The 12174-nt window shown below is 31.4% G+C and overlaps 1 protein-coding gene across 1 annotated transcript in view; it reads left to right on the forward strand.

Moving 5' to 3' along the window:
• Nucleotides 1–8075, forward strand: part of LOC133180135 (receptor-type tyrosine-protein phosphatase epsilon-like) — a 46631-nt gene extending 38556 nt beyond the window's left edge. The window contains exons 16-25 of the mRNA XM_061314710.1: nucleotides 1503–1651; nucleotides 3323–3458; nucleotides 5087–5245; nucleotides 5743–5836; nucleotides 6010–6080; nucleotides 6442–6576; nucleotides 6714–6833; nucleotides 7098–7246; nucleotides 7465–7600; nucleotides 7889–8075. Coding sequence (XP_061170694.1) covers nucleotides 1503–1651; nucleotides 3323–3458; nucleotides 5087–5245; nucleotides 5743–5836; nucleotides 6010–6080; nucleotides 6442–6576; nucleotides 6714–6833; nucleotides 7098–7246; nucleotides 7465–7600; nucleotides 7889–7960 — 1221 coding nt within the window. The 3' untranslated portion in view covers nucleotides 7961–8075. The remainder of the gene's footprint in view (nucleotides 1–1502; nucleotides 1652–3322; nucleotides 3459–5086; nucleotides 5246–5742; nucleotides 5837–6009; nucleotides 6081–6441; nucleotides 6577–6713; nucleotides 6834–7097; nucleotides 7247–7464; nucleotides 7601–7888) is intronic.
• Nucleotides 8076–12174: the final 4099 nt, after the last annotated feature.

The raw sequence follows: 12174 nt of genomic DNA on the forward strand, positions 1-12174 counted from the left end.
TTTCACGAAACACTGACTTTGTAAGCTTAATGAATGAATGAACTCCTGCAATATTAGAATTGATCATGAAAATAGATATTTCTTTACAGAGTTCTAATTTGATGTTAAGATTTGACAGGAAAAAATCCTTTAGAGAAACTGAAAGAATATTATGCATTCACATGGTCGTTCATTTCGTGGAGATATCATATCAATATACACTTGAAACGGTCTGTTTTCCATCACTTGTATTCTGTGCTGTGTCAGAAAGAAATCGGATTGTTAAATTGTTCCACGTTGAAACGACGCGAGGTCATAAATAGACAACAATGTATTCAATTGATCTGCTTTGTGCCCCGGCTTTCTAAATGTGGAAGTAATTAAAAGGAAATAATTAACAATCTATGCTCTGAGCGTACGATTTCTATCATATTCCAAAAAAAGTCTTCGTCTCCATTGTTGCAAATTAAAATATTTACATTTAGTGTAATTTTCTTTATGAAATCCATTAGAAATCTACGACGTTCAAATCTCTATAACACACGCAAAACCTTGTCACCGCGCGGTAGAATACACAGTAGGAACTGTATGCATTTTCAATATCTTTGAACACTAAAATGTATATTGTTTTGACTCATTTTAATATAAAAAACCATCTACCTGTTAAATTAACGTAAAATACAATACATGTACGTTTAAAATTAATTTGTCATTTTTTTCCCCTCTCGTAATGCTCATTTGCGTTATTTTACTTTCCAAGGTCACAAACAGCTCTTAGGTCTTTTAAGCACGCCAGTTCTGAAAGGCGCTAAATTCATAATAAAGATTATGGAAATAAACAATATTGAAGAGGGAAAACTAGAGAATGTAAATATAAGCATTGAATTCTTATTTTTGGATGTCGTCGGTCCTATAACACAACTGGCCGTGCCGACAAATTGAATACCGCGCGTAGGACCGACAACATCCAAAAATAAGAATTCAATGCTTAAATGAATGCATGTATGACATATCTTCTAATACTGTAAATTTGATATATCAGTTATTTAGAGTACATGATATTAAGAGAAGTTAACGTAGATTTTTTTTAGCCCTTTCTGAATTTACTAGATATAAATGTATCCATACAAGACATTTAGCGATGTTCTTGATTTAGTTATTTTTGCGTCAAAGGTGCTTAATACAATACACAGCCAAATGTAATATGTTTAGAGTTATGTACATGTAGATGGAGCAATCATCAGGTACAATTTTTTTTTTTTTTTTTTTTTTTTTTTTTTTTTTTTTTTTGCGTTATCGCATAAGAGAAATATTTCAACGTTTCAAACAATATTTAATTTGTATACATCAAATTAACTTAAAACATCTTTTGATTTGCATAGTTATCATTTTTTATGACAAAAAAGGGCGTTTTTACATTTATTGTTACTTATATGAAACAAACCTTATATCTAGCGTTACTCATATTCGTTATTACGTCTTTTAATAACACCTTATGTATGGTTTGCATTATGGAATTATAGGAAAAAGCAACTAGGGATGTAGTGATGTTTCACTTCACGCGATGGCCAGACCATGGAGTCCCTGATCCACTTAGTCTTGTTGTGTTCCACCGTCACGTGATGCGAGTATCAGCACAATACCCTGGAAAATATACAGTGGTCCACTGCAGGTTGTATTAAAATTACCCCCCCCTCTCTCTCTCTCTCTCTCTCTCTCTCTCTCTCTCTCTCTCTCCCATTATGAGATCATTCAGTATTCATAATTTTAACAATCAGAGTTTTTAAGAAATTTTCCAATGAAATCTTAATGCGCATTAAGCGTTTAACTTTCTTGTAAATCATTTAGCAAGAAATAAACAAATTTTGAACATTTTGATTTAAAAAGACCGATATCCCTACTAGTATTTTTTTTCTTTAATTTCTTGAACGCAGTGTACCTAGAATACTTTGGGTTCTTTTTCAGTTGCATTTGTTTCTTAGATCTTTTTCCTAATTTCATTTCTGAATATTTTTTTGCTAAAGAATCTGGTCAGTTTCAAATAGACGTTGGATGTTAAAATAAGATAGGCTTTGATAAAATATTTGGTCATTTTAAATCCCCTGCTGCTTTGCAAATGTATGTTTAATGATCAGTAATAAAAGAACAGGTATACGACACGTGACGGAAATAAGTAATCAGTAAGTGAAGCAAGAAATCACGTGGTGATTTTTAATATCCAATAGGAAGCAATACTTGTGTACAATAAAGACACAGAAAACGTAAGAAAAACAGATTTTTCTCTCTTTTCAACCATGACCGCATGTTTGTTTGTTCTTTTTCACACAAGTTTATACATGTAGTTATGTATGTAAATTCAAGAAATAAGGATAACCTCGCCATCTAAACCAGATTCAAACTTCATGCATACAAGAATTTAATTAATGTAAATACGTGAAGATGACTTAAAATGTTGACTATTCCTGGAATTAAAAGAAAAATATTCGTTTTGAAATTCTATTTTGTTACAAATTTTGTATGTCCTTAAGTGCAGTCATCCTCTGTTACAATGTATTTGTATGAAATGTTAAACCCGAATAAATTATGTACAGATTAGAGAAAGACGTTTTCAGATGAGTCAATTAGATACAATCTCACAGGATAAAATTCTGCCTTTCAGTCAACTGAAAGATCACTGAAAGTCCACAGAAAGTTGACTGAATGGCAGAGAATTGTCATTCAGTGACTTTCCAGACCTTTCAGTGACCATTCAGTTGACGGAATGGTGTATGTTCATCCGGTGTCTGCTGCTTAATGTATACGTATAACTAGATTCTGTAGTATGATTTGTATTCCTATATGTTAATGATTTCAGTGTGAAAGAACTGAATGAACAAATATTTTAGTGCATAAATAACAGTCGATTTTCGATAAACATTAATTTTTTTCGTGGTGAAACTATAAATGAATAAAATCAACTTCTTCGTATTGAATACTAATAATACTATCAGTCAGTTTTAAATCATTTTGACTAGCTTTACAAATGAGATTGACAGCGCCAATTAGCCGCTTCACGGAACAAATTCACGAGATAACTTCCATTTTAAAAATGAAAGTATCTTAATAAAAAAAAACCTAGGGCGAGGGATGACCGTATGCAGTTTTGGCATTGCATGTATAAGAAGGATTTTATATAGCAGAAAAAAAAACGTTTCTTAAAAAGAAGTCTGGCAATAAATCAAATGACGATATTTCTTGAACCGACTGTAGATGAACTGCCAAATAAGTTTTCTCTTTTAAAATCCTTTAGAATATATATTTTCTGAACTTCATGTTAGTTTTGTTTCGCTTGTAATATTTACAGCGCAGGAATTGGCAGAACCGGAACGTACATTGCATTAGACGCCCTCTACCGAGAAGGGGAGAGAAATGGTAAAGTTAATGTACCGATGTACGTCAGGACAATGAGAAAAGACAGAATGAACATGATACAAGGCGATGTGAGTGTGTTTAGGATAACTACTTATTTCTGGCCTTTCTTTAATTCTGATATATTCAAGAGGCATTGTAGATGATATCCATCAAAAAATCGAGCGTTTGTAGTCAGTTCTAGCGGTATGCATACATTTCTCATCATTTGATGTAAATATCAACACTATTCAGACATTTTGCTCTACATTTCCCTACACGCTGTTCAAGTCAGAAGACAGTACAGAAAAGAAATTCTTGAAGAAATTTATAATGTGATATAAACGAACATCTGTAAATTAATTGTTACAAGATATCAGTTCCCATTGTTCTTATTTTCAATTATCCTTTTCCCTTGTTTAGCTCGAACCTTTTTAATGGATCCCTGTCTATTGTTAGAAAAAATACGCACGTTTGTTTTAATCATATTTTCGAATATAAAGGTCTTTTGAACACCCAACAAAACAAATTTGAGATAATCTCTAGGAACCCTCATTACAAAAATGTAGATATTGGCTGCACAGTTCAGAGGATGTTTGTGAAATGTATCCATTTTAAGTATTTACTTTATCTATAATCTCTTTCTAAAGCTGATTTAAAACGCCCTTTTGCTTTGTTTTTGAAAAAAAATAGCTTTATTATTCACTTTTTGCAATGTGTTGTAAATTTTACTCTATGGAATTGGAAGAAACACTATATAGAATGATATATCAAGGTACAAAACCTTCTGAGTTTATGGTACTCAAAAAGCATTTAACTTCAGATAGCAAATACAGAAAGAGGGTTACTTTATTGACATATTATTTCCTGTATTGAATTATCTGCATGGAGATGTTTATCAAGTCACGTAGCGGCTCCACTTAAAATAATTTCCTCAAGTGTGAATTTCCTTTAAAACTCTTCCTTAATTAAAGAAAACAAACATAAAAACATTCTTTAATTGTCCAATACTTTAACTCGTCAAACAAAGCGATTTTCTTAATTGTATGAATTTGAAATTGTCGTTAAGGAAAATTTATAGCAAATGATATCCATGGGAAGAATCATTTAAATATAACAAAAAAATGTTGACATACCTTCCTTATAATGTCAATGTACAAACTTGCATATCTATCAAATGAATTGTAAAGGAAATGAGAAAAGGAAATAAATATGTGTGGAAAATGTACTGAATTGAAGGCTAACTCTTTCTGATTATTTAACAGGAATACTTTCCCCAATGGTTTGACAAATCAAAGTCCTCGTTTACATGTACCTTGTAATTTTTTGCTAGTTTTTTTCCCAAACCTGATGTATTTCTGTGCACTTTATATATTGTAATTATCTCGTATATTGTAAGACATCTTTCTCACAGACAGTTTACAAAGTATATATATACAATAAGTGAGCGTAACTATGTAAGTATTTATCAGAAAAAAAAATATTATTCAAATGTGCTGTAGGAATACAAAAATAACCAAGGATAAGAATGCTTTGCTAATTACTTTCCACAGTTTTAACACATTTCTAATCATAAATTTTCTAAATTTCAATAAATAGCCAGCCACAACGCGTGAATTTTGAATGAAGAAAGAGTAAATGTAAAATTCGCATTTTTTTTCTTTGTGAAATATTAAAATCTCCGTGTTTTCACTTGATTCCTGATTTTGTTAATTTTCAGGATCAATATAAAGCAGTCTACCTTGCCCTTTGTGAATCGTTCAATGGAAAATCAAGATGTCTGACTACAGAGTCATTTTTACGACAACTACAAGAACAGTCTTGTTATACCAATTGTGGAGAAGAAGCGGCAAAATCTTCTTTGTCCTCAGAGCTTCAGGTTATTTACACGACCCCCTTCAAAAGAAAAAACACATCATTTATTTTTTTTTTTCAAAAAAAAGCTACATTTAAATAAAATAAGTAATAAAACGCATATTTTTTAAAGTACTTTCTTGCTTTTGTTTTGCTTTTTTTCTTTCTTTTTTTCCAAATTGTTCAATTTGTTGTGTTTTGATAGAAAACTCTTTAAAGCTCCGATATTTAAATAAATGTAGGAAAGCACACACACAAAATAATACATAAAAAATAATTTTAAAATCTTTAAAAAAATCAGACTAGGAATTACTTTCTTTTTGTGCCTCTACTCAACTGTTTTGCAGTTAAAAAAGGGTTGATCATTATCTACTAAAGTGTTAAAAACTGAGGAAATCATTACAATCACTGATAAAGTAAATCAAGTTAATTAAAACAAAATTTTGATCAGAATCATTGCCACAAAAATGTTTTTCTTTCTCGACTTAATGCTTGTTAATGATGTATCACGATCTTTTATAGGAGTTACTGTCTCTTCGGAAGAAATACGAAGAAAAGGACTATGAAACTGGACGCATGAATAAATCAGCCAACTATACATACAGCGTTTTGCCACGTATATTTCAAATTATTTTTAACCTGATTTTTATCAAATTCAGTTTTGAAAAACATTGAAACACATGCATTTAATGATTTTAATTAAGTAAATTTACCAAGAAAATATATTTTTAAAAAATATAATTTAAATTACAAAAAATTAATGTAAATTTCTCTTCACACTTTCTTCAGTTGACGAATATCTGTGTCATTTGTCTTATTCAAAGGGAAGAAACACATACTACAACGCCGTTATACTTCAGGTCTGATTTAATTTGCAATTCATATGAAACACTTTTTACTGAAAGAAAACAAACACCTTAATGATATTGATAAAATATTACTTTTAAATATCGGCGAGATTGATAAAAATACCGTAATGCACAATAAAAGAATTTTATATACGCAAATGCATATCTAAAAATGTTCGTTTCCATGATATCCTTGGATATATGCGATGTTTATAAAAGACATGAAACGTTCAGTAAAAGTAAATTATAATGCTATAACTAGCGTAAACAAAAGTACATGTACATTTTAACATTAGTCATTATTGGATTAGAAGTTTTACATTTACAATTTAAAGTAAAAAGATATTTTAAAAAGGTTCTGTTTGTCTTCCAGTCGTTCACAGAAAATGACAGTCTGATCAGCGCTCAGTACCCACTTCCTGACTACACTGAAGACTTTCTCAGACTCGTCAAGGATTTTGACGTCAATGTGGTCGTTTTTCTGTGTCCGTTGAAGGATTTGAAATCCGTAAGATATGTTATTAATCAAGAAAAGAATAGCACTGCTCTCCTTCATTATTCTTGAAATCTTATAGATAGGAAAATGTTCTATACTGGTTATATATGATTAGTTAATAAAATGACCATTTTTCGAATTTCTCTCAGTCTTCTGTATGGGTTCCGTCAAAAAACGATCATAAGACTGCTGGAAACTTTACCATTAAGCTAGCTGCGTCAACAAATTCAACAAATTTTTCAACAAGAAGCATTGTGCTACAGCACATGGTAGGTTGTATTTTGACATTTTATATACAAAGCCATCATATAATTAAAAATGAAACTGTACGGAAAGCTTCGATGTAATTTAGTTGAGCAAGAAAGGATTTCCATGTAATATGTACCTGTTCATTTGAAGAAAACAGTGACTTAGCTAAAGCAATAATGTTTCTGTGCCTCTTATTCATTTTTCAAACTATGAACAAAATTTTGTGATTTTGTTATTTATCGTAATGTATTCATTTATCTAATTCATCAATTTCCTAATTGCAGGGAATAAGTGACACAAAGATAATTGTACTAGAATGCAAAACATGGAAAGAAGGTAAAAAGACAATGAACAAAAGTGCTTTGCTGGATGTTGTTAAAGAAGCAAAATCTGAAAAGGTCAACCACGAAGGAAAAATTCTAATTTTGTCCAGGTAATGCAATATTGTAGTATGTACTCAAGCTTTTCAGCAGCGAGCTGCTTTTTTGAACTCAAACTTATAATTAAGACTCTTTGTAGATTATGTAGGTTCATATGTACACGTATATGTACAAAAACATTCCATATTTACCACAATTTCTCTAAATTTAAGGGTATTCGGCAAAAATAATTGTTCTTATCCTTACATTATGTAATGGTTTTTCTTGAAAGTGATGGAGCCACACGTTGTGGAGCATTTGCTGTTGTCTATAACGCGCTAGAACAACTCTCAATGGACCAGGAAGTGGACATCTTCACCATCACACGTCAACTACAGATCCGTAGACCGGAGTTTGTATCAGTTTTGGTATGTGCATATCTATTTCTATCCTTTTGAATTATGAATGCTTTCAGCAAAGTAATATTCAAGGAGATTACAAATTTGTATGTAAGATGTTAGATCTTTTTTCCCAAATATAGATTACCAGGTCAGAGATGATTGTTACAATTCCTGAGACAATGTATTTTTTTTTAAATAAAGATATCCATGTATCTTAATTTAGCTAGCTTTAATCATCATTTGCAATTTTGTGACGATATAAAACAAACTAAACACTTCAACCTTTATTATTTTTTATTTTATATTTACTTTCAGGACGAATACCAGCTTTGTTATGATACTGTTGCAGAATACATCCAAAATGACAGCGTTTATGCGAACTGCTAGAATACAAAGTGAAGCTCTCATCAACAAAATCTAGTTCATGTTAAAATCACAGGAACGGAATGGACACGTTGATTATTACGATGTTTTGTATGCAAAATTGTGAAATCATAATGAATTTCGATGGGTCCACAAATTGAAGATCAAATCAGATTGATTGATTGATTGTATATTGTTTTACGTCCCATTCGAGAATTTTTCACTCATATAGAGACGTCACCATATACCGGTGAAGGGCTTCAAATTTTGACCTTTACTCGGCACTCAGGGCCATTGAGCAGTGAGGGATCTTTATCGTGCCAACGCCTGCCGTGACACGGGGCCTCGGTTTTTAAGGTCTCATCCGAAAGACCCGCAACTTTCACTCCAAAGTGCCGAGCGCATGGCGAAGGAACAGTTGCTACCTATTTTTTATCGACTTAGGTCTGTCGCGGCCGAGATTCGAACTCACGACCTCCCGATCACGGAGCGAGCGCTCTACCGACTGAGCTACCGTGAACGGTAGATCAAATCAGATGTTAAATTTGTAATAAAACATTTACTCTACTATTGATCTATTTATAATTAATTCATAAATTTATGAAAAATTTTGCAATAGTTTTTCAGCATATTTTAACTTTTTTGACAGACAGTTCTCAATCAACTGCTTTGCAATAAAGAACGCATTGACTCTTGCATTATACATGACTGTTTTTTTTTAAAAATGGTATTCATTTGTCTTTACTTTATTATGAATAAGATGCATTACGCAGGTAGGATAAGGCTTCCCGTAGAATATGACAGTGCACTCTGTGCCTTCGCATCTCTGAACTACCAAAATATGACGTCATAATGGAAAATGACGTCAGGTCACTGCAAACTTGAGGTGTTATGACGGGGAGAGTGTCATGAACTTTACACTTTATTTCAAACTGCATGTACAATGTTAGATAGCTATTGCAAAATTCACGGGTCGTTAAAGGTTTTTAAGTCTTAAAAATACACCGCTTACCTACCCTTGATTGAAATTCATCATGTTCAAAATGCTTATGAAAAATGTACTTTTGAAATGTACTCTGTTTTATACCCGTAGTTGGAGGTAGAATTTATTTTGTGTGTATAAAAGAGTCTGGCGCAGGTGATTAATGAGGATTAATCTGAGAATTTTTGTGGAAATCTGTAAGAAGAGGTTGTTCTCTAACTGAATCTTGCTTGGGAAAAATGTGTGTTGGCTTTGTTTTAATACAGATTACGATATTTTGTGGAAAATACCCTCAAATTTGTAGGTAAGTTGAATTTCTCAGGAAATATCTTGTACCCAAGTAATACTATGACTTTTCCCAAGCACATTTCGGATACACAAGGATACGATGAGTTTATTTATATAACAAAATGTTAATAATTATTATGTTAATCAGCTGCGCCGAAACGATTTATATGAAACACTTCAAAAAATTATAAATGACCGTCACGTGATCAACAAAGTCATTTGATATCATAGCAAATATGCTCATATATAGCCGAGGAAACCCTTTATATAAATTGGAAGTACTAAAGTTCAATACTTATAAATTAAAACCAAAACCGACCTCGCAATGACATATTATGTTTTGAACGCATTTTAAAGCTTCGGGAAGCCTTAACATAGCTGCGTATGTATTGAAAAGTCTGCCTTTTTTAAATATGAATTTTATGATCAATAAATGAAAGCTAATATTACTGATCTGGATGCTGGATCAATATGAATTCACACTGTATGATACAAGGTTCTTTGTAAATTATCCTGATGGCTTGCTTATTAACAAATCATTACTCTGTGAAATGCATCTTAAAAAATAAACTTATTACAATCATAAAAACCAAAATGTCTGATTTTTACTTTTTGTGTACTCTTAATCTTATTTAAAAAATCGGTTATTTCTTAAACTGCATTGTATTTTAATCTTCTTGTACATATATAATAAGTGTACCATTCTATCGGGTATTCAATTTTGGAATGCCTAAATGTAAACAGATACAGATTCATATTCTAACATATTTGAAAATCACAAACATACGTTACCAGCACAGAAACTTTTGAATCAATGAAAGATGAATTACATGCCTACCAAGAGTTAAAGTTGTTCAAAGATAAAGAGAAATATCCTAATATTCCACCACCTAAAGATGATCCAAATGCCTATCAATGATAACGTATCTCCCGGGATAGGGGAAATTACGTTAATATGGAACTAGGGGGAATTTAGACTTCTCTATCGAACCGGTTATTTGACTGGTAGTTCATAAGATTGGACAATCTTTAAAAAAAATCCAAATCGAGTACTAGTAAAAGAATTAAATATTGATGTTAGACATCAGTTTCTTCAAGCTGTAATTTTGTTTTGTTTAGGTAATTTTTCTAACTTTTTTGCCCACTGTTTCAATTACATTCAATTCTATCTTGGCAAATATAGACTTCTAGGGATTTAAAACTTCCGATAATTTTGATGCCCTCAATAAAAAAAAGTCATTTTCAAATGTGTTTATCGAAGAACAGGTTAAAAGGCACTCTGTTTCATTCCAAGTTTAATTTTGAACCAACTGCATGTCCTTTAATGAAGAAATGTGTTGTATATAAAATTCTTACGTAACGAATTTGGTTCTTTTTCTATATTTTAACAATCAGACAAAGGGCACCCTTGCTTTATCAATATTTCCTTTTCATGCGATTTTCATGATTTATTTTATTAAAAATGTTTCATATATCATTATTCAATTTACATATTTATTAATCTGTCTTTTAAATTGAATTTTAATATAAAATCATACGGTAAAGAGTCAAAGGCTTTTCTTAGAATCAAGAGACAGTGGCGGGTCGTCGAAATTATTGTCTATGTAATACTCAGAAACATCTAATATCAATGGGGAGTAACTTTTCATACAATCTATAACTGTATTTGCAATTTTTGGTAAACAATTAGCCAGACCGTGGGAAACTATTGTTATGACATTATTGTAGGTGTCATTACTACTTGAAGCTGCTAGATAACATTTTTCTTCAATGTTAAAATGATATTTTTTGAGCGGCAGTGACCAGTTATCACGAATATTATTATCATTCTGTTTCATAATGGAATACTGTTAAAATATTGCTTCTGTGTGAACTGTATATACTACTTTTCAGACATAGTATAATTCTTTTTTTTTTCATTTAAGTAAATTGATATTACAAAGTCTATTATTATCGTTCAGAATTATAGTCATTCTGATTGGTTTAAAGCATGTCATATGCGGGGAGACAATTCGTGAAGTCTCCTTCATGCGCAGGCTGACAGCTGTGTTGTCTCTCTTCAGATGACAATGAAATGGCGCAAGCAAACCTGCAGAGTGACAACTGTGTTAACTCCCTTTAGATGAAAATATATTAATTGTCGTAAGCGAGATAACTCATATCTATTATTATATATCTTATATGCGGGATAGGTAAACAATAAATTCTAAGGGTGACCTCAAAGTTATCTGCTGACATGTTTTGAAAATGTGGAATCGGAGCAGTGGGTAGGAGAACAAAAGAAGTCAATTTCTACTCCATCTTAATAATTAACCATATTCAGACCTGATAATTGGTGATGTATCCCTTCTAAACAGTCCATAATTGTAAATTGTCCGTAGGTGTACCTGTAAAATCTTATTTTCTCATAAAATGAATTATTTTAAAGGCTCTCCTCATAAGAAAGAAAATATCCTTTAAATAACTCTATTCTAAAAACTACTGTTGGTAGGAAATGTTACACTTGAGCTAATTTTGTAATAAATAAATGTACATGTGAAAGGTTTAAGTTTTTATTTTGACGTCACAAACGTGGAAGTGCAACGTCATTAAGCATTAAAAAAATTCACGAAAAAATTGAACTGTACGTAGCTACATGTTTTTAAAGGGCTTTTCCATTATTTGTAACTTACCCGAAGAATGTGCTTATTTTATATTAAAATCCTGAATGAGAGCCACAAATACCTTTTTATCGTTTAAGGTTATACATCTATGATCATAACTCATTGAAATTTAATTAAATCACATTAAATGAACAGATTTTGATTGAATTTACATATACATTGGGTTGTTATATCATTTCAGGCAACAAATTGCAAATTTATAACATAACAACCGATATTCAAACAATCCAAACGGACGACATCCATGATTATCAAAAAATTGGAAAGTCTGATGATAAAAGATATTATATACTAATTCGTAATAA

Source organism: Saccostrea echinata, unplaced genomic scaffold, assembly GCF_033153115.1.
Source record: "Saccostrea echinata isolate AGI-Se365-2 ecotype Australia unplaced genomic scaffold, CSIRO_AGI_Sech_v1 ptg000006l, whole genome shotgun sequence".
NCBI lineage: Eukaryota > Metazoa > Mollusca > Bivalvia > Ostreida > Ostreidae > Saccostrea > Saccostrea echinata.